Genomic DNA, 24,108 nt, shown 5'->3' on the forward strand with positions numbered 1-24,108 from the left:
GTGTATGGTTGTTTAGAAAGGAGAGTGTTTTTCTATTTAATCTCCAATGGATAGGAGAGGGCTTTATATGTTGCCATTTTATATTAATTATAGGTTTTTTTAGATATGGGTCAGCGAAAATACATCAAAGTGGTAATTAAAAAAAGAAAGAAAAAAACAGGGTGTGGAGTTCTTGCAAAAAAAAAAATAAATAAATAAAAAACAAGTAAAAGCGTGCTAAGTTCGGGCGGGCCGTATCTTATATACCCTCCACCATGGATCGCATTTGTCGAGTTCTTTTCCCGGCATCTCTTCTTAGGCAAAAAGGGATATAAGAGAAGATTTGTTCTGCCATTAGAACAATATCAAGATATGGTCCGGTTTGAACCACAATTATATGTTGGAGACCTGTGTAACATGTCAGCCAATTCGAATAAGAATTGCGCCCTTTGGGGCCTCAAGAAGTAAAATAGAGAGATCGATTTATATGGGAGCTGTATCGGGCTATAGACCGATTCAGACCATAATAACAACACGTATGTTGATAGTCATGAGAGAATCCGTGGTACAAGATTTCGGCAAATCGGATAATAATTGCGACCTCTAGAGGCTCAAAAAGTCAAGTTCCCAGATCGGTTTATATGGCAGCTATATCGGGTTATGAACTGATTTGAACCTTATTTGGCACAGTCGTTAAAAGTAAGAATAAAATATGTTATGCAAAATTTCAGCCAAATGGGTTAGGAATTGCGCCCTCTAGAAGCTCAAGAAGTCAAGTCCCAAGATCTGTTTATATGACAGCTATATCAGGTTATCAACCGATTTGAACCATACTTGGCACAGTTGTTAGATATCATAACAAAATACTACGTGCCAAAATTCATTCAAATTGGATAAGAATTGCGCCCTCTAGAGGCTCAAGAAGTCAAGACCCAAGATCGGTTTATATTGGGTTGCCCAAAAAGTAATTGCGGATTTTTTATATAGTCGGCGTTGACAAATTTTTTCACAGCTTGTGACTCTGTAATTGCATTCTTTCTTCTGTCAGTTATTATCTGTTACTTTTAGCTTGCTTTAGAAAAAAAGTGTAAAAAAAGTATATTTGATTAAAGTTCATTCTAAGTTTTATTTAAAATGCATTTACTTTCTTTTAACAAATCCGCAATTACTTTTTGAGCAACCCAATATATCCAAATCTGAACCGGTTTTTTCCAATTTCAATGGGCTTCGTCTCTAGGCCGATAAACATGCCTGTAACAATTTGAAGACGATCGGATGAAAACTGCGATCTGTAGTTTGTACACAAATTAACAAGGGCAGACCGACGGACGGACAGACAGGCGGACGGACGGACAGACAGGCGGACGGACGGACAGACAGACGGACGAACAGACGGACGGACAGACGGACGGACGGACGGACGGAAAAACGGACGGACGGACGGACAGACAGACGGACGGACAGACGGACGGACAGACGGACGGACAGATGGACGGACAGACAGACTGATGGACGGACGGACAGATGGACGGACGGACAGATGGACGGACAGACAGATGGACGGACGGACAGAGGGACGGACAGACAGACAGATGGACGGACGGACAGACAGACAGACGGACGGACAGACAGACGGACAGACAGACGGACGGACGGACAGACGTACGGACAAACGGACAGACGAACGGACAGATGGACGGACAGACAGACAGACGTACGGACAGACAGACAGACGGACAGACGGACAGACAGACAGACGGACGGACAGACAGACGTACGGACAGACAGATAGACGGACAGACAGACGGACGGACAGACAGACAGACGGACAGACGGACAGACGGACAGACAGACGGACGGACATAACTAAATCGAATCAGAAAGTGATTCTGAGTCGATCGGTTACTTATCAATGGGTCTATCTCTCTTCCTTCTGGGTGTTACAAAAAAATGCACTAAGTTATAATACCCTGTACCACAGTAGTTCATAGTTTCGACGGTTTCCCCCAACTATTGGGTTGCCCAAAAAGTAATTGCGGATTTTTTAAAAGAAAGTAAATGCATTTTTAATAAAACTTAGAATGAACTTTAATCAAATGTACTTTTTTTACACTTTTTTTCTAAAGCAAGCTAAAAGTAATAGCTGATAACTGACAGAAGAAAGAATGCAATTACAGAGTCACAAGCTGTAAAAAAATTGTCAACGCCGACTATATGAAAAATCCGCAGTTACTTTTTGGGCAACCCAATATATGACCATCACTGTATATGGAAGTTACATATATCAAAATCTGAAACGATTTAAAATTTGCCACTAAGGTCAAAAATCATAACAGAATCATTTGTGCCAATATTTGTGAGGAGCAGTTGACAATAGCTGTTGCTCAGAGGTTAGGTTATGACTCCAGAAATTTCAATGGTTTTTATCCGCTCCTAGTGCTGACAACATTTGTGAGGTATTGACCTTAGATAATCAGCCGTGTTAACTTCTCTATTAAAGTGGTGTTGCTCTGCTGCAAGCCGTTCGGACTCGGCAATAAAAAGTTAGTCCCCTATTATTGAACTTTGTATCGGACAGTGCAAATTGAAGTGCGAAAAGTTTAACCGCTGTTCCTTAACGGCAATTTCATGGACAAATTTGCAGTTTTTGCCAAATCGGACGGAAGGTTGGACAGACTTAGAAACAGATGGACGGACAATGCTAAATCGAAGGCAATATTAGTCCAAATCGGATGAACGGGCAGACAGACAGAAGGACATGTGGACGGACAGACTGACAAACAGACGGACATAGCAAATGCGTATCAGCATTTTATTCTGTGTCGACCCATATACTAATGGGTCTATCCCTCTTCCTTCGGGGTATAACATACACCTGTACCAAAGCAGTGGAATAGAGAATAACTGATTTCCAAACAATCAGCATTAGGAACCACAGTCAAATTTGAGTAACAAATTAAGCTTTTCAAAAACTTGTAATGAAGTATATTTCTGTACTATTTAAATATTTTTGGGATTATCTTCATTAAGTTCAATTAAACCATTATTGTAATGAATTGCCAAAATATTAGCAAAAAACTCTTCTAATAAGTTTTGTATGTAGTTTAAGATTTTTGTGCACATTTAGTGAAACTATGGGTTATTCATTAGGCAAGATATTTAGCTTGCTTTGTAAATTAAATGATTTTTCGTAGATGTTATGCATAATCTGACTGAGTCATTTAACGATTTCTTTTCAAAAATTGTTATAAATCTAAAATTGGCTAAAAGCCCGAAATTGGCTAAAACCATAAAACTTGAAATTCTATGGTAATTTCAGTTAATATATAAACTATTTTGTGTGGATGACTAAGCCAATAAACCAAGTTTAAACAGTTGAATATGCAAATTGGATTGGCTTTTCCATTAAGAAATCCTTCAAATTTGCCAAATGATGCCAGGCTGGCTTCAAGTATGCCAACTTCAAACTAGAAAATTGTGATTATTTTCTTCTAAACAAAAGCTGGATACCTAACAAATGGCCTAATCGCCTACCTTAGCAAAGACCCCCTAAGATAAGATTTTGTTATTCTTAACAATAGAAGGCTGTAGCTGAGGCATATTGGGTATATGTCATGTCGCATAGATTTCCTTTGCCTCTCATGTTGCTGCTTAACATAGAAGCAAAGAAAATTAATGTTGGCAGTTTTTATTTTTCTCCAATCTCAGTCTCTTAGCCTAGAGATGCTGTTGGCGGGAGGAAAAAAAATAAAACAACGAATTTTCTTTTATGTCGTGTAGTTTTCCTATTTGGGGTGAAAACCAAAGGAAAATAAAGACATAGCCATGAGATCTCAATTTGACTTTATGTTTGGGTCAAATTCGTGCTGCCTGGGATAGTATCGGGCCATTCTCTGTGGCCCCTTTAGGGGGCTGGATCACAATGGAAAACAAGTTTCCATTAATAACATCTTTGTTTAGTCTGCTAACAACGTTTGTTGTTTTCTTTTGTTGGCGGTTTCTTGAAGTTTGTCTACCAAAAAAAAAAAACAAACATCGACAAATATTGGAGAAATTTCTTTTGAGGCTCCATTTCCATTTCCATGTGGATGTGTGTTGTTGTTGTTACATTTTCCTTTTGATCACATTAACATAAATTTCATATTAAACCATGTTAACAACAACACTGAGGGAATGAAAAGAATCTCCCCCCACCCCACCCAGCTTCCCAAGATTTGGGAATAGAAACCAAATATTTGGCTTCCAGTTAGAAGTTACGAGTAGCTAAATGCTGTGTTGAAACCAAACAATAGACTACCAACTATGCAGATAGCCAGGGGCAGAATCCATTAATAGTAGTTGTCGAATATTCAGATGAGATCTCTCTTTTTCAACCCACAGAGGTTTCCATTCTGGCCGATAAGAAACCTGATATAAACACTCACTAATAGTAGGCTAATTTCAATCGTTTAAATGGTATTGTTTGGTAAAACTAGAATCATTTGTCTCCGATATTTTTGGACATGGGATAAAAGAAAAAAAATATGTCATGAAAAAATGATATTCACTCTTACAGGCAAAAAAATTAAAAATAAAAGAAATAATTTGAAGAAAACAATCTAAAATTCCCCCTTATCATAAAAGTATTATCCAAAGATATCCCGATCGGGACAATATGGGACTCAAATGAAAGGTTTTCAGTGGGGTGGAGTACGAGTTTTGTATTAACAAGTAGAAGCGTTCGGCCGGGACGAATCTTATATACCCTCCATCATGGATCGCATTTGTCGAGTTCTTTTCCCGGCATCCCTTCTTAGGCAAAAAGAGGATAAAAGAAAAGATTTGCTCTGCTATTAGAGCGATATCAAGATATGGTCCGGTTTGAACCACAATTAAATTATATGTTGGAGACCTGTGTAAAATGTCAGCCAATTCGAATAAGAATTGCTCCCTTTGGGGGCTCAAGAAGTCAAATAGAGAGACCGATTTATATAGGAGCTGTATCGGGCTATAGACCAATTCAGACCATAAAAAACACGTATGTTGATGGTCATAAGAGGAACCGTCGTACAAAATTGCAAGCAAATCGGGAAATAATTGCGACCTCTAGAGGCTCAAGAAGTCAAAATCCCAGATCGGTTTATATGGCAGCTATATCAGGTTATGGACCGATTTGAACCATACACAGTTGTTGAAAGTAAGAATAAAATACGTCATGCAAAATTTCGGCCAAGTCGGATAGGAATTGCGCCCTCTAGAGGCTCAAAAAGTCAAGACCCAAGATCGGTTTATATGGCAGCTACATCAGGTTATTTACCGATTTGAACCATACTTTGTACAGTTGTTGAAAGCCATAGCGTCATAGGCGGACATGCGCTACGTTGGCCTCCCCCAGAACTTCTTTAAGTAGACAAATTGAACGTTCATGTCAATATGGGGCTCAAATGAAAGTACATCAGGTTATTTACCGATTTGAACCATACTTTGTACAGTTGTTGAAAGCCATAGCGTCATAGGCGGACATGCGCTACGTTGGCCTCCCCCAGAACTTCTTTAAGTAGACAAATTGAACGTTCATGTCAATATGGGGCTCAAATGAAAGTTATTCGGAAATAGACTACAAAGCTGGTGAAAAAATCAGGTCAAAGTATAGGAGGTCACCTCACCGCCCCCCAAAATAGCCTAAATGGGCATATAGCCAATCATGACTATATGGGATGACAGACTATAGAAAACGTCAGAACCGATTTGCCCGAAATTTTCACAGATTGTGTAGGTTGGTCTGAAAGAAAATATATACTATATAATTTTTCAATATCGGAAGGGGCAGGGGGGAAGGGGGTGGGTGGGTTTGGTTCGCACCATCCTCCTTACCACGAAAACACCATACAAAATCACAAGTGGACCAATTATGACAATATGACACTCAAATGAGAAGAATCGGAGAGTAGATATGATTATTGTATTAAAATTTTGGTCTAAGAACCCAACAGGCCGCCCCAACCGTAGAGCTTCCCCAAACAGACATATTAGACGTCTATGTCAATATAGCACTCAAATGAACGGTATTCAGGAGTAAAATACGAATATGACAAAAAAATTAAGTCTCTGTAATTGGAGGTGTGCCCACCCCCAAAAAACCCCAAAGGGCCATATTAGCCGACCATGGCTATATGGGATTCAAACGAAAACAAGTTGGGAGTAGATTAGGAAAATAACATTAAAATTTGTGTTTAAGTATCTAAGGGGCGCTTAAACTGTCTAAAACACCTCATATAGGTTATTTGACCCTTCATGACAATATGGGACTCAAATAAAAGGTATTTGAGAGTAGAAAAGGTATCCAGGTTTGGGGCCAAGTATTTGTGGGTAAGCCCCAAAGCTGAACTTATTTCCCGAATGTATCAATATGGGGCTCAAATGAATAGTTTTTGGGAGTTACGAACTAATTTGATACCTATTTTTAGAGCAAGGTGGCGGAGTGCAAGCCACAGCCCCAAAACGTACATATTTATCGACCATGGTAATTTTGGGCTTAAATGACTGGCATATGTGAGTACAGCACGAATTTGACATCCGTATTTGGGCGAAATGTTTAAGGTACCATCCCACCCCCAAAAAGCACTCCCCGCCGAATGGATATATAGACCAATCACGACAATATAGGGCTCAAATGAAACAGGACTTTACCGACTATGGTAATATGAGGCTCATATAAAAAGTTTTTGAGAGTATAGCACAAAGCTTATATTCACTTTAAGGGCCATGTATCTGGGTGGCCACCTCACTCCTAAAATACACACCAAGCCATATTTACCCACTACAATATAGAAGTCAAAAAAAGGTTTTATTTTTTTATGTGACTCATATTCATGGCATAGTGGCTCACAAATGTCACCAATATTAGGAGAGGATAACCACCACCTAAAATTTTCCAATATTCTCGCCAGGATTTTAACCCACACATGTAGCATCATTGGCGGACTCGCTTACATCTGCGCTTCAATGGCACGAATTCGATATCCACATTCGGGGCGAAATGTCCCCATCTTAAAACTTTACCAAAACAACGTTGAGCTTTGTTTTTGAGTGTCGCGTTGGAAAATGCAACTCTGCACCATAAAAGCAACTCGCAAAAGTTGAACAATTTTTAACTTTGACGCCTAAAAAACTGTTGACGTATGGCGGCACAAAATGATGCCCGATTTAAGTCGCCAAAGTTGAAAATTCTTTAACTTTTGCATGTTGCTTTTGTGGGATTTATTTGCGTAGTTGCATTTTTCAATGCAACGCTCAAGCTCAACGCACTAATTCTATTTTGGCTCTAAGAGTGTTAAAGAAGGCGCCACGGAGCGGGCCCGTTTCGGCTAGTTGTAAATATTTACAAACTTACCCGCAAGCTGGTTTCTAGTAACCTGCTAACCTTTCTATTAAATTCTCAATTCAACCATTGTTCCTTTCTAGGGCTTCTAAATCTTTTCTTACCCATGATTCTAAAATGAATGATTACACACCACAATGTGGTAGGTCGTCACGTTTTGTATGTCAAACGACAATGAATCTTCAATGAATGCTTAAAACATGGCAGTTACCTCATTTCCTTCTTAACCTTCACAGTAGATTTGCCGCCTTCTTTCTTATTCTTCCCAACAAAAAAAATGGCATGACCCCTGCAAGTTATCTGAACTTTAGTTCCCCCACCATTACAGCTTCCTCGACTTTTGTATGATTTTTTCATCTTCTTCTTCATTTTAAGAAGAAAAAATATCACGTTCATTGAAATATGATTACTCATGACAATAATCGATCAATGGCCGGGTTCACACGGTTAGCCTTGTTGTGGCCTATGTGCGCTAGATTTTGGCTAGAACAGCAGAACATAACGAGAATCAAATTACGGTGTTCGTTCGTTCAGTCGTTCTAGTCCACAATGAGATCACAGTGAGATGTATCATTTTTTTTAAGGTGCGAGAAAAATATTTAAGTTTTTGATGTTTGGCCACCAAATTCTACTAAAGATTGATCATCACATCAATGCTTCATCATGCCAATGAACGTGATGAAGACCATACCAGCAACTGCAGATAGACAATATCATGGTGAAGAAAATGAGCAAACATTAAAGTTGAAAATATATTCAAACATCAGAGAAAAATATAATAAATAAAAATATTTAAAAATAAATATTTGTGGGTCATATGGAAATCGACATATTCTTAAGGCATAAGGTGTTTGATTTTTATATTTTTATGAGCTACATGGGATTATAAAATAAGTACACCGATCGGATGACTTGGGGATGTCGGAAACCAAGCAACGGTTTTGATGGATTTTGACTAGGCAAAATCCAGGCTTATCTTGGTCTTCCTTCATCTCAAAAGTGGACACGGACTTCCCCGCGGTGTCACCTGGGTAGCTGCCTTTGACATTCCTTAAAGGTAGTGGCTAAAATATGCCCCGAGTTCACCTATAGGAACGATAACAAGTAAAAAGCCGTTAAATTCGGCTGGGCCTAAGATAAGTTACTGTGTCAAATTTCATTAAAATCGGCTTATAAATGCGCCTTTTATTGGGCCAAGACTTTAAATCGAGATATCGGTCTATATGGCAGCTATATCCAAATGTAGACAGATTTGGGCCAAGTTGCAGAAAAATGTCGAAGAGCCTAACTCAACTCACTGTCCCAAATTTCGGCGAACTCGGACTATAAATGCGCCTTTTATGGGCCCAAAACCCCAAATCGAGGGATCGGTCTATATGGCAGCTATATTCAAATCATTTCCGATCTGAGCCAAATTGAAGAAGAATGTCGAAGGGCCCAACACAACTCACTGTCCCAAATTTCGGCGACATCGGACAATAAATGCGCCTTTTATGGGCCCAAAACCTTAAATTGTGAGATCGGTCTATATGGCAGCTATATTCAAAGCTTTACCGATCTGAGCCAAATTGCAAAAATATGTCGAAGGCCCTAACACAACTCACTGTCCAAAATTTCGCCGAAATTGGATAATAAATGCGCCTTTTATGGGCCCAAAACCTTAAATCGGCGGATCGGTCTATATGACAGCTATATACAACCGATATGGGTCAAATTGAAGAAGGATATCGACTGGTATAACACAGATCACTGTCCTAAATTTTGTCAAAATTGGACAACAAATGCGCCTTTTATAGGCCCAAAACCTTAAATCTAGACCATATTGCAGAAAGATGTCGACGGGCCCACGACAACTCACTGTCCCAGATTTTGGCGACATTGGATAATAAATGCGGCCTCTATGGGTCCAAAATCTTAAAAAGAGAGATGGGTCTATATGGCAGCTATATCCAAATCTGGACCGATATTGGCGAAATTGAAGAAGGATTTCGATAGTTCACTGTCCCAAATTTTGGCGACATCGGACAATAAATGCGCTTTTTATGGGTCCAATACCTTAAATCGAGAGATCGGTCTATATGGCAGCTATATCCAAATCTGAACCGATCTGGGCCAAGGATGTCGAAGGGTCTAACACAGCTCATTGTCCCAAATTTCAGCAAAATCGGATAATAAATGTGGCTTTTATGGTCCTAAGACCCTAAATCGGCAGATCGGTCTAAATGGGGGCTATATCAAGATATAGTCCGATATAGCCCATCTTCAAATTTAACCTGCTTATGGACAAAAAAAGAATCTGTGCAAAGTTTCAGCTGAATATTTCTATTTTTAAAGACTGTAGCATGATTTCAACAGACAGACAGACGGACGGCCAGGGCTAGATCGTTTTAGATTTTTACTGTGATCAAGAATTATATATTCTTTATAGAGTCGGAAATGGATATTTCGATTTGTTGCAAACGGAATGACAAAGTGAATATACCCCATCCTTCGGTGTAGGGTATAAAAAGAGGTTAGTTGTAGCGTCGTGTTAGTAGCCCATCACCCGGAAAACTTGAAGGAATTACTTTGAAAAAGCGAAGAAGAAAAGAACGGTTCCCCCCAAGTTGACGGCACCCGCAAACGTTTTAAGGACCATGATTTCTGCGTCTGAAATGTCGCTCTCTTTATAGAGAGGGAGGAGCGTACGTACTGACGGATGTATTGGAGCAATACAAGGCAGACATTACTGCCATACAGGAAGTGCGATGGCTCGAAAAGGGCTCCCTGTATTATAACTGCCAAGAAACGAGGCATGAATTTGCCTGTGGATTTGTGGTTAGTCGAAAAATGGAACACCTTGTCTCCAGGTTTCCTCTGGATGAGAGGCTAGCCACTATCCGCATAAATGCCAAATTCTTCAACATTAGCCTTATTTGCCGCCATGCCCAGACGGAAGACAAGGACGAACAGACGAAGGACTGACTGTGGAGGGGTTTGAACCACTCTGCTATGTTACAATACTTCTAAGGGGTAAGGATCCGAAGGAACTATGCAGAAGGGCCGAAAGGGTCTTGCATATAGCATATGACTGAGCTAGACCCAGAGGTCTCAATGTTAACCCAGAGAAGACTGAAATATGCCTGTTCACGAGAAAGACGAAGGTGGGCCAATTTGGCGCACCACGTTTCCTCAATAAGACGATTTCGATATCTGACAAGGTCAAATACTTAGGTGTGATCTTGGACAGGAAACCTAATAGGAAGTGTCACATTCAAGAGCGTACTGAGAAGGCTCACAGATGTTGGACACTATGTAGGATAGCCCACTGATTCTACAGGATTGTGATTAGACCAATACTTACTTACGCCTCAGTAGTTTGATGGACTGCTATGGTGAAAAAGTGCAACATAAGGACCATACAACGTGTTTAGAGAACATGTTGTCTTGGCATAGGCGGATGAGAACCACGGCCATTAGGGAACTGGAGACTATTCTAGATATCCGAACCATTGACATACAGATAAAGTGTGAGGCAGCCACTACGGCTATGAGACTTAAGGCGATGGGAGAATGGATTGAGGATGGGAGTAGCTCATACTATCGCGGTATAATGGAGGCGACGATAGTAAATCTGGAAGAAGCGGAAGAGGTTTCCGATCGTATACCTGAGATGAACCTTGAAGTCGGGTGTGAGGCACTGCTGCCAGTGCCTCTAGTATTGCCATTCGGAAGATCATGTTACACGGATGGATCAAGGCTAGAGGGCGGAGTGGGCCTGGGGGTCTACATTTAGAACCCAGGGATTTAGATCTATTTTAGACTGCCTGACCATAATACGGTCTTGTAGGCGTAGATGCGGGAGATCATGGAATGCGTGAAGTGGTGTGGTGCTAACTCGAGGACGTCGAGTGTGAACATCTTTACCGACAGTAAAATTGCATTAAGGGCAATAACAACACGAACAGTCTTGCAGTGTAAGAAGGAGATTACGCCCTGTCTGAGAATGGCAAAATCCGCATCGTTTGGGTGGCGGGCCATAACGGAGTAAGGGGGAATGACAGGGCAGACGATTTGGCGGTGAATGCCAGAGAACTGCCGTCAATAAACTTGGTTAACCCAAAGCCTTTCGATTCGACGCCATCCGAGTTAAGGGAGTGGGTGACGAATGCGGGGTTACGCCTTCTCTGAGGATGACAAAATCCGCATCGTTTGGGTGCCGGGTCATAACGGAGTAATGGGAAATGAAAGTGCAGACGATTTGGAGGTGAAGGCCAGACCAACCAGGACGGTAAGGTCACAAACAGTCTTGCAGTGTAAGACCACTTCTCTGAGGATGGCAAAATCTGCATCGTTTGGTTGCCGGGCCATAACGGAGTAAGGAGAAATGAAAGTGCAGGCGATTTGGAGGTGAAGGCCAGACCAACCAGGACGGTAAGGTCACAAACAGTCTTGCAGTGTAAGAAGGAGATAAACGCCTTCTCTGAGGAGGGCAAAATCTGCATTGTTTGGTTGCCGGGCCATAACGGAATAAGGGGAAATGAAAGTGCAGACTATTTGGCGGTGAAGGCCAGAGGACAGCCGTCAATAATCTTGGTTAACCCGAAGCCTTTCTCCTTCGACACCGTCCGAGTTAAGGGAGTGGGCGACGAATGCGCATGCAACATTGTGGAACAGCGAAACGACAAGTGTAGGGCATTCGGGGAAGATGATGAGACGTTGGATCATTTCCTTTGTCATTGCCTGGTTTTCGCGTCTGACAGATACCGGCACTTTGGTGGGAACACAATACCAGAGATGAACCAGCTTAGGGAAGAGGTATTGAAAACAATGAAGGATTTTGTAAGTAGCACGGATTTCCTAACTTAAAATTTTCTTTTTAGAAATTATTTTATAGTTTTTAGAGCGCAAAACAAGCCGATTACAGGCTTAGGTGTATGTCCATATTGCCATGGGGCAGATTAATATATATTCCCTCTTTTCAACCTTACCTACAATCGAAGACTGTTCGCTGCTCTATCGTCCTGGTTGTAATTGGCCTTTTGCCCATTTTATTGTTCATACTCGACGTCCTCGCGTTAGCACCACACCACCTCACGCATTCCCTGATCTCACGCATCTCCACCTGCTGACCGTATTATGGGCAGGCACTTTAAAGCAGATCTCAGTTCGTGGGTTCTCAAGGTAGACTCCCAAGCCCACTCTCTCCTCTAACTTTGATCCATCCGTGTAACATGATCTTTCAGATGGCAATACTAGGGTTTCGCCAATCCAAGACTGTGCCGCTGGCAGCATTGCCTCGCACTCGAACCAAACTTCTGAGGCGTAACAAAGTATTGGTCTAATCACGCTCCTGTAGAGCCAATGGACTTTTCTCGAATTCAGACCCCAATTTCGAGCCTACGGCCTGTCTACATAGTGCCCAACATCTTCTCGATACGCTCCTGAATATGCCATCTCAACATCTTCTCGGTACGCTCCTGAATATGACACCTCCAATTCAGTTTCCTGTCCAAGATCACTCCTAAGTATTTGAAGTTCAATGGTTTTATTTTCAAATCAGCAGACTGCGTTCGCTGATATCAGCAAACATATCTTGCTGGGTGTTGAAGTTATTGTTATCTTTTTCTTTCAGGCTTGAAGGGTACAAAGTTTAGGCAGACTAAAGACTTTTTTCTCATTCTCATTCAAACGGTACGAACGGTACACTGATGAAGTGTGTCAAAGGCAATGCCCTTAAACATATATTCTAATCTCAAAGCGAAAAGAAATTGAAGAATTACGTGGGGCCACACGGTGGTATTCCTAAATACCTGGAATGATAGTTTCTGGTACCATCCTCTTCAAACCTAGCCCAAATTTTAAAAAGTTCAAAAATGAAATCTTACCATATAGCTTTCCTATATATATCGTCCGTCCGATGTGATCACGTATTGGGCTTCCGATTATTGGTTGATTGATTATTGTTACGATTTTCTTATGATGTTATTTCATTATTTTAAATATTTTTTTTTTAATTCGCTATAACTATTATCTGTTTACCCATGACAAGTGGCATTTTTATGTTTAAATACCGTTTCAGAGATTTATAAATACAAAAACAAACCTGATCTACCACCTATCACAGTTTTATAAAGACAAAAAAAAAACAACAACATAGATTTATTGTTCTGTCTTCTCTTAGGGGGGATTTTAAAAAACTTCACAAACTGTATGACAAAATCCCATAAAGTGTGACTGACTACTGGATGCATTGCTCTACATGGCAAGATGATTGTCATACCACCACCATGTTCATTATTATGAATGAAGCTGGGGACTTGTTGCAAGGCCTGTGTTGGAGGACACGATGCGTGAGCATAAAGTGATCACAGAACAGTATTACATCAGAATTATAATAGAGAGTATACCGTTGACGAATCTTGTTTTGGGGAGGATGTAACGGTAGCTGGATTATATTCTTATTAGAACGCTTTGTAATTGATGCTCAATTGTTTTGAACTCATCAAAGATGACAATCATCGGTGCCTGAAAGCATTGGCTTCCACATCAACACCTCCCATAGGCAATACATATTGGCATTGTCATAGTCATCTCACCACGAAGATGATTCTCATTTTTCATCATTATCACCAGATATGATCTGTTTTTTTTTTTTTTGGTTGGTTGTATTGTTTTGGTTTTTACACAATCACTTGATCATAATGGAGTTAATAGTTGTTGTGTACTTTCATATTTGGGTCATGTTTTATTAAGGAGCTCGAACTTGTTCCAAGCAGCAACTAGAGAGTGCTGTTTGGTATGGAATTCTTCTGGTTTACTTTATTCCAATTCGATTCATGCCTTTGCGTTGAACACATTTGAATTGAATGAAATGTTTGCTTTCTGCTCTCTTGCCGCTCTTCCCCCAAGAGGGGGCTATTTTGTAAAAATAGACTTATTTATCTTTATTGAGTCTATCGATCGATCGTTCGTTCGTTACACTTATTATATTTCCCAAGTATGTTGGTTGTTTGCAATGAAGTTCTTTTTACTTTTGGGCCCCTCGAGATGAATGGGGTTTGTTTGTTGGTGTATTTAGCTTTTAATTTCTGTTTTGTATTTATTTTGTGGTCAAAAGGAATTTAGGTGAAATAACTGACTTACCCCTTGATTGTCGTCGTTTAAGATGTGTCTGTGCTGCACTCACTCACTTACTCAATCAGTCATTCGAGGTTTGGATGTTCCACATTAGCTTAGCTAAACTCTACTGAATTCCTCACATGGCAAGCAACTAATTGCGAGCGAATCTCATGGAGAATGCAAAAATCCAAATTGCGAACAAAGTGTCATTCTAACGATGATGATGAGAAGTTGAAACGACAAGCTGAAGCTTGAGCGCTACAGTAAGTGGTGATGACTGGTCAAAGTTGGGTATCAGTTTAATAAATGTCTATGTAGACTATTTGGGTATTATCGATTGTATTAGGGTGATACCAATATGATTTTCTATGCTGCAGAGGTTTATATACACTGTAATAGAAACTTTAATAGGTCCTAGACGACTTAAAAATTTGTATAAAGACCGAATTTTAGGTGGTCTAGCAAATTCTTATGCACATTGTTTGGAAAGGAAAGAAGCCTATTAATATAGCCAAAGTGCAGTCGTAGCGTCTTCGAATACATATTAGGAAGCCCAGTTGGGTCTATTGCTGGGTAGGTAAAGTAGTTTCTCTACCTGGTCATACAACCATACTTGAGCCCCCTAAAATAGATTGCCTTAGCGGCTGCGTTAAATATTTTCATCTTATTAGAAATCTGGATTCTTCCGTTGTGAATGTGGTAGAGCCACGTGGAGTTTATTTCAATTTTCGCTGACTGCAGCTTATCCGAGAGACATGTTATAAGTGAGATTCACATCCAGATATTTATACTAATTGACAACTACTATGGCACCAGTACCATAATACCATGCCAAACTTCCGCCAATTCTACTACTCTTTCTGAAGGTGATAATTTTAGATATCGTTTAGTTTAGACTTTTTCCCACAGCGCATCAATCATCGACTGTAATTCCACAGGGGAGTCCAATAAAAGGATTATAACCATGCGCATATCTCATCAACAGCCTAATTTCGACATACCCAATTCGAACACCCGTGGGTAAAACTTCGTGTAGATCATTTAAATACAGCGCAAACAAAACTGGACTCACTAACCACCATTGACTAATCCCTCAAATGGCTCAGATTACGATGAGCCGTCCTACACCTGACTCGTAGTGTCGCTATACATAAGTCGCAATATATTTATGACCTTCGTGGGAAGTCCCATTCCGGCTAGTTTATAAAACAATGAGTTTCGCGGTATCATGTCAAAAGCGGCGGTGGAATCAACAAAGAAAGCTTTTTATTCCTCCAGTTAAAATGGATAATACTTGTAAGATTGAAATGTTGTAGTTTGTCGAATAACTACTTCTGAATCCTGCCTGGTAGTCATTCTAAATCTGATTATGTTCTATCCACCAATTAATACGGTTCAACTCTATACCAGTAAATATCTTATAAAGCGTATCCAGTAATGACAACCCTTTAACATTGCTCTTTTTGTGCAAAGGAACAATAATAGATCTACAGAAGGAGCATGGAATAATCTCGCGGAGGAAAATACAGTTCAGTAGTTGTAAAACTTCCCGTAGAAATTGTGCAGGAGTGTATTTACAATATTCGAAAGGGATTCTATCAATGCCCGGCGCCTTGTTACTTTTACTATGCCCAAGTACAAATAACAACTCATGCATCTCGAAGGGGCTATTAACAAAAGAATCGGTGTGTAGTGGGAGCGTCTGGTTCATTTCAGTCGAAAGAGAGACATTTGATAATAACCTGCTAAAATATGCGCGGAATGATATACGCTTAACTGAAAATTACGGATAAGTGAAACCAATATGCGCGGAATGATATACGCCTAACCGAAAATTACGGATAAGTGAAACAAAATTTATGAATTTTTTGCGTTTCCCTTATACGGTTTCGACTGTAATTCTAATTATTCTGATTTCAGTTATCCGAACTACGCTTAACCGAAAATTACGGATAAGTGAAACCAATATGCGCGGAATGATATACGCTTAACCGAAAATTACGGATAAGTGAAACAAAATTAATGAATTATTAGCATTTCACTTATACGGTTTCGACTGCAATTCTAATTTTTCTGATTTCAGTTATCCGAACTATGCTTAACCGAAAATTACGGATAAGTGAAACCAATATGCGCGGAATGATATACGCTTAACCGAAAATTACGGATAAGTGAAACAATATTTATGAATTTTTTGCGTTTCCCTTATACGGTTTCGACTGCAATTCTAATTTTTCTAATTTCAGTTATCCGAACTACGCTTAACAGAAAATTACGGATAAGTGAAACCAATATGCGCGAAATGATATACTCTTAACCGAAAATTACGGATAAGTGAAACAAAATTTATGAATTTTTTGCGTTTCACTTCGACTGCAATTCCAATTTTTCTAATTTCAGTTATCCCATCTACGCTTAACCGAAAATTACGGATAAGTGAAACCAATATGCGCGGAATGATATACGCTTAACCGAAAATTACGGATAAGTGAAACAAAATTTATGAATTTTTAGCGTTTCCCTTATACGGTTTCGACTGTAATTCTAATTTTTCTAATTTCAGTTATCCGAACTACGCTTAACCGAAAATTACGGATAAGTGAAACGAAATTTAAGAATTTTTATCGTTTCACTTATGCGGTTTCGACTGTTATTCTAATATTTTATGTGTAAATTTTGGAATGCGAATTAAAGGTTTTATAATATTAGACTCTACTGGATTTTCGGCAATTTGAAGATGTAGATTACTTACTCATCTTATGATAAATACTGGTGGAAAGAATTGTCCTCACCTAAAATAAAAAAGAAAGTTGGCGTTAAATAAAGTCAATGGAAATATTTTCTATATATTTTATAATTTATAAAAAAACAAGTAAAAGCGTCTTAAGTTTGCCCGAGGTGAATCTTATATTCCCTCCACCATGAATCGCATTTGCCACGTTCTTTGAATGGATTTCCAAATATATAGGAGATAGTCGAAACGGGCCCGCTCCGCTGCGCCTTCTTTTACTTCATATGGAACAAAATTATCCTTTGAATATTTATTTTCGACAATTAAAGAGCTTTTAGTGAAATACCATGTTACAAAAATAGCATAAGCATAACGCTTGACTAACAGTATAACAATATAAATGCCTTTATCTGAATCTCATATGATCTTTATTGGTCTATGAATTCGCTCGGAGGGTTTTGAGTCATTAACGTTTGGTTGTTAGATATACTCTATTCTTAAAAGTCTTTATTTCAGCCCGATATTGTCATGATGTCCGATTTAGGGGTATTTTGCGGGGGTGAGGTGGTCCCTTAAACACTTGGCCCTGAAAAAATATCAGCATTGTGGTGGTGGACCCAATATCGCTATTGGCCTCAAAATTTATAACAAATTCGTTTTCTAATCTCAAATACCTTTCATTTAAATCCCTAATTGCAAAAGTCAGCAAATATGTCCGGTTCGGGGTGTAGGCCCTAAAAATTATCAATGTCGAGATCCACTTCCTTTAAGACCCAAGTTGTCATGGTGAGAAAATACGTCCTATTTTGGTTGTTATGGGGGTGGGACGTCCCCGAGGCAGTTAACCCCGAATGTTAATATCAAATTCGTGGTCTACTCCCAAATACCTTTAATTTGAGCCCCATATTTCCAAAGTCGGCAAACATGACCGGTTTGGTGGCCATATTTCCAAAGTCGGCAAACATGACCGGTTTGGTGACCATTCAGTGACTTGGCCCTGAAAATGTTTATCAGAATCGTGTTATACTCTAAAATACCCCTTATTATAGCCCCATATTCCAATGGTCATCAAATATGTCTTATATGGGTGGTGTTATGGGGGTTGGATGGCCCCATAGACACTTTTTCTCGAATATTGATATCAAATTGGTTCTTTACTCCCAAATATCTTTCATTTGGGCCCCATATTGCTATGGTCGTCAATTTGTCCTGTTTAGAGGATGTTTTTGGGAGGGGCGGCCCCCCGTACACTTGTCCCCACATTTGGATATCAGATTCGTACACTCAAATACCTTTTATTTGAGTCCCACATTGCCATGGTCAGTAAATAAGTCCTGTTTGGGGGTGTTTTTGGGAAGGGGTGGACCCCCAGAAACTTGATCCCACATTTGATTATCAGATTCGTATTCTACTCACGAATACCTTTCATTTGAGTCCCATATTATCATGCTTGGTAAATATGTCCGATTTAGGGATGTTTTAGGGGTTGGGGTGGTCCCCCTACCACTTGGTCCGACAATTGAATATCAGATATGTTTTCTTATCCTAAATACCTTTCATTTGAGTCCCATATTGCCGTGATTGGTCTAAATATATATTTGGTAGGTTTTGGATGTGGGGCGGCCCCCCTAGGTACCCCATCCGAAATTTGGATACCAAATTTTTGTTTTTAGGTTACTATAAGAGAGCACACAAACCTTCGCTTAAATCGCACCACCCATCACCGAGATCTGGGGTTTCGGAAAATTAGAGTAAGGGGGAGGGTCCGCCCCCTCCTTCAGATATCAAAAAATGTAGTACCAATTTTTCACAACGTGATCGTTATGGACCTTTAGTGAAAATTTCATGAAAATCTAACATACAAACAAACATAAATTGTTTTTTATATATAAGACACATCTATAGATACCGATAGAACATACTGGTCTTGGCTACCAGAAATCTTAAAAATATACCAAGTTTAAAATTTTAACCAAAAAATTGTGCCCGCTGAGGCTCACGAAGTCAAATAGGGCAATCGATTTTTATGGGACCTATACTAATTTCCAACAAACATTCAATTAAGGAACTGGGGATACTTCTCTCATATCAATGAGTGCAGTCCGATTAAAGTTTAAGGTCAATGATAAGGGGCCTCCTTTTTTATGCCGAGTCCGAACAGCGTGCCGCATAGCGACACCACATGGTATAGAAGTTTTAACAAGGCAGGATACCTCACAAGATACCTTGGAGGCCACCGTAGCGCATAGGTTAGCATGTCCGCCTATGACGCTGAACGCCTGGGTTCGAATCCTGGCTAGACCCTCAGAAAAAAATTTTCAGCGGTGGTTTTCCCCCTCCTAATGCTGGCGACATTTGTGAGGTACTATGCCATGTAAAACTTCTCTCCAAAGAGGTGTCGCACTGCGGCTTGCCGTTCGGACTCGGCTATAAAAATGAAGGCCCTTTTTATTGAGCTTAAACTTGAATCAGACTGCACTCATTGATATGTGAGATGTTGGCCCCTGTTCCTTAGTGGAATGTTCATGGGCAAAATTTACAATTTTGGATACCTTACAAATGTAGCCAGCATTAGTAAGGGGACAACCACCACTAAAAATTTTTCTGATGTTCACCCCGGCATTTGTACCCAGGCGTTCGGCGTCACAGGTGGACATACTAACTTCTGCGCCACGATGGACCCCTAGAGCTATACGAGGCTATAAACCTATTTGGACCATACTTAGCACGGCTGTTGGAAGCCATAGCACAACACATTATGACAAATTTCAGCCAAATCGAATAAGAATTGCGCCCTCTAGAGGCTACATATGGGCGCCCCGCTAGCAGGGTTGGTAGCATGCTCGGATTTGCCAGTGCATGGCTCGTTGGTTCGATTCCCACTAGAGGTCTTGGTTTGTCGCTACTGCGGTATTACAAATAAAATTGTCCAAGTGAGTTTGTAAAGGACTGCCCATCTTACCTGACCTAATCTAACCCCTAGAGGATTAGATCGGTTTATAGGCCAGCAATGTCAGATTATAAACCGATTTACTGAAGCGGCTTCAGCCAGCAATTTAAGGTCTGAAGGCGGCATCTCTGTCTCTCTATCTGCCATATATAGGGAGGGCAGCCAGTAATGAGATTTATTTATTTCAAGGCTGGCTACTACTAAATCTTCTGTGCTTTGCGACGGAAGAAGAAAAACATTTAGACTAGTTTTTGCAAGAATACAGGCTCTGTGTCTCCCATTCCTCGTACCCTTGAGTAGTTTAAATCCCGCAATTCTTAGTCCACGTACCATTCCTCCACACACCCATGGTTGATGGAGAAGAACCAGTTCTTAGATAACGCAAACAATTTTTGCCTGTGTTTTGGTACCCATCCCACTGTGCGATGCGCGTTCTGGAAGTTGACATTTACTTTCTGATATCACAAAGTAAATTTCATTGCAAATCATCACGTTGTGCTAAAATCGGGAAACATTTTTTAACAATGACCTTATTTTTTTCAACACCTTATGCGTAGGGTATTTCGCAATTCGTATATAACCAAACCGCAAAATATTCCCACTCACTTTAAACACACCGAAAGATGTGCGGTTAACAGAAATGTCAGTCAGCCAGAATGCCAGTCAGTTAGTTTGATTATTTTTCACTATTCTCTCAATGCCGCTAAATGATGTTCAACGTAACAAATCGCATTTTCGAACAGAAATTGTTAAACAATAAATTGCAATAAATTAAAATACACTGCTAAGCTCAGTGCGGCAATAGACTCGAAATAAAAAAAAATAAGCACACTCTAAAATACAAACAAAAATGACGTAAGCCTTTTGTTGGGGGGGCTGCATTATTAAACGCCAACTCAGCTCATCAGCTTGGCATAGTTGCTCAGCCACTATTGCCATTTAGGTGTACTCGTTTAAATTTTATTGGCGAATATTTTTCATACGAAATGAAACATCTTCGGCTTAAGGCTAATAGGCAAGTTAAAAAAAAAATTTTTAATTTTTTTTTAGTTTTGGCAAAGTGCGAATATAAAAAAAAAAAAATATGTTTTTTTAAATGCTATAACAAATTATTCAATTGAATATTTAAAATGTAAAATTTAGTTGCAGTGACTATATTTGTATACCCTACACCACTACTGTTGTTAACGTAGAAGAAGCCTATACGATTTTATAACTATAACCCTCATTAGATTGAAATGCAGAGGGCGTTCAAATGTATCGTTAAGTGCCATATTTACACTATCACCTATCTTAGCCTTTAAGAATATTATAAATAAAATGTTCACTTTGGATTCAACCTCGAACACAAGAACATTGGTAAGAGTTTCCTTTCCTCCAAGATTTTCCGCTTGTGGATAATTCGTAACTCCAATATTGTCTTCGACTTCTTGCATGACCATCTCTCCTCGAGATTTAATTGCAAGAAGTTATTTCGCTTCAGTTGCTTATGGTCGTGCTGTGATTTTAGTTCCATTTCTTCACCCCCCAAAGAGATCCAACATCCTACATATATTCATTTGGTCCTTCGAGCCGGATTTCTGTACTGGGTACTCAATTACACAACAGCGATCATTGCAACAACTAAGTCATTCCTCGCAACAAAATCATTCTCGGATCATTCCTCCATTTCCATCATCCATTTCCATCATCCAGGTTCGCATTATTTCCATATTGGGTATGAACACTCGTTTTTGCATAACCAGTTTTAGTTTCTAACGAACTAATAAAGTGACAGTGCGATTAACCGGGAGAAGAAGAAGCTAAGAACGTGAACCTTTGTAGCAAAATGACTGGCGTTATTGTTTTTCTTTAAAAATCCATTTAATTATTAATTGTGAGACGTGGTTTTTAATATTAAATCGTGATTTTCTTATACATAAGTAGATGAGAGTATTTTAAGTGTTGGTCGCATATTTAGAGGTTAGGCCGTCTACCAAAAAAAAAAAAAAAAAGAAATTAACACGATACCGCGATAAACATTTCTTGGAAATCCAAAAGTGAACAAATTTTATCCGCTGATATTTTTTCGAAGAGAAAGAAAAGATTCAGAATCTTTAGTGAAACTATAGGCTTCCAATTGAGTGTCAAAATTCAAAAAAAAAGGAAGAAAAGAAAAAGATATTTGGAATACATAACCTCTTCTGAGACATGTGCTGAAATTTTATATATGTATATAGGCGAAGAAATGGATAATCTCCTATGTAAAACCTCATAGCCCTCAACTGTACAAAGTTTATATAAGCCTTATATGAAGCTGAAGCCGTTACATACATAACGTACGTACAGAACATATGTATATACATATTTCTTTTTTTTTTTTCTCCTCCTTTGTTATCCATATTTCGTTATTTATTGCTTGCCGATGAATTCAAATGAGAAGAAAGACAAAGAGTAATGAAAGTAACGAGCAATTTCCAGTGAGTTTTATCCATATATGCTTTACCAGCAGTCCAGCCTAGTAGAGTACTCTCAAGTTGTTTCAAGTTCCATTTGTTTCAATCATCTCACCCGCATCGATTTGATTTGCTTTTCTAGTGTATTTGCTATCCACTCATTATTAGGCTGTCTGCAGCACTGATGTTCTATTTTATTCTGACTGCGAGTACTCTCGACCGAAACTGGGAGTTTTTTTTTTTGTTTTTAATATATAGAAATGCAAAGAGATACTTGTATAATCTTAAGAATTCCGATTCAGATTTTATGCTTTTGAAATAAAATAGTCTTTGACAGCCGTCTCTAAAATTTACAGAGTTTCCCCCCTTTTAAGACATTTCAGACAATTCAAACGAATTTAACGCATACATCAACGCTTGATCAATATTTGTGATTGATTCCTATCCATTTGTTTTGGTTTCCAATTGGTTTTTATTTATTTTTTTTTCCTATTTTCCAAATAAATAAGTGTCTACTACACCTCTCCGAATAACGACATTGAAGTTCAGAGAAATATATAGCGAATTTTGTAAGAGATTGTTGCACAGATCTCACGACCAAGCCATGAGTACACTGGACCGATTTATACGCGCTAATATAAAGCTCGTTCACTTCGAACAGGAGCTTACCGATGCGTCCATAGAGAACTCTTCAGTTTTTGCTCTCGAGGTTCATCGAGAGGAGCTCAGGTCCATTTGGGGCTCAGTTAAGTCTCTTTACGAGAAATGTGTAGACGAAGTGGACCAAAAGGCCAAGAAAAAGGGCAAAGATGGGACAGATCCATTATCCTCTAGCGACGTCAGCGACGAGACTCATATGGAAAGCATTAATGCACGTTATCATGCATCATACGAAACGTATGTTAAGATAGTATCAAAAATCAGCGCTGGAATACATGACCGTGGCCGGAACACTTCTTCATTACCTCCCTCACCCTTTTCAATCACACCACACTCCAATTTCCATCTGCCTGCGTGTGATACTGAAACGTTTTGTGGGGACTATAAGTCCTGGCCTTCCTTTCGAGACATGTTCTCGGCAATTTATGTCAATAATTCCAGCCTATCTAACGTCCAAAAGCTTTTTTATTTAATGAAGAAAACGGAAGGTGAAGCTCATGACATCGTGATGAAAGGTCCTTTGACGAACAGTGGTTTCGACACGGCTTGGGCAAATCTTGTAGATAGATTTGAGAACAAGCGAATGCTAGTTCATAGCCAGCTGCGCGTTTTGTTTAATCTCTCCCCAGTCAAATCCGAAAATGGCGAGGATATAAAATGCTTACAGAGAGACATCAATTCTTGTATCTCATCACTACAGATGTACCATATTGATATCTCGAGTTGGGATCCAATCTTTGTTTATATCTGTTCGACAAAATTGCCCCGCACAACTCTTTCCTTGTGGGAACATTCAATACAAAACAAAAAGGACATTTCCAACTGGTCCGATTTAAATAATTTTCTTTCCAGTAGGTTTCAGACTCTTGAGACTATTTCTGAAATCAATTGC

The 24,108-nt window shown here is 39.4% G+C and overlaps 1 protein-coding gene across 4 annotated transcripts in view; it reads right to left on the bottom strand.

Annotated features, from left to right (window-relative positions):
* Positions 1 to 24,108, bottom strand: part of LOC106086656 (uncharacterized) — a 193,498-nt gene that overhangs the window by 78,007 nt on the left and 91,383 nt on the right. For 2 of the 4 annotated variants that reach the window (XM_059368882.1, XM_059368881.1), the window contains exon 2: positions 17,193 to 17,232. The exons of 1 other annotated variant lie outside the window; for it this stretch is intronic. In XM_059368882.1, coding sequence (XP_059224865.1) covers positions 17,193 to 17,196 — 4 coding nt within the window. In that variant the 5' untranslated portion in view covers positions 17,197 to 17,232. Of the gene's footprint in view, positions 1 to 14,464; positions 14,579 to 17,192; positions 17,233 to 24,108 lie in introns of those variants that run through there. One more of the 4 variants, XM_059368883.1, reaches the window with a different exon arrangement.

This window comes from Stomoxys calcitrans, chromosome 5 (genome assembly GCF_963082655.1).
Source record: "Stomoxys calcitrans chromosome 5, idStoCalc2.1, whole genome shotgun sequence".
Taxonomy (NCBI): Eukaryota; Metazoa; Arthropoda; class Insecta; order Diptera; family Muscidae; genus Stomoxys; species Stomoxys calcitrans.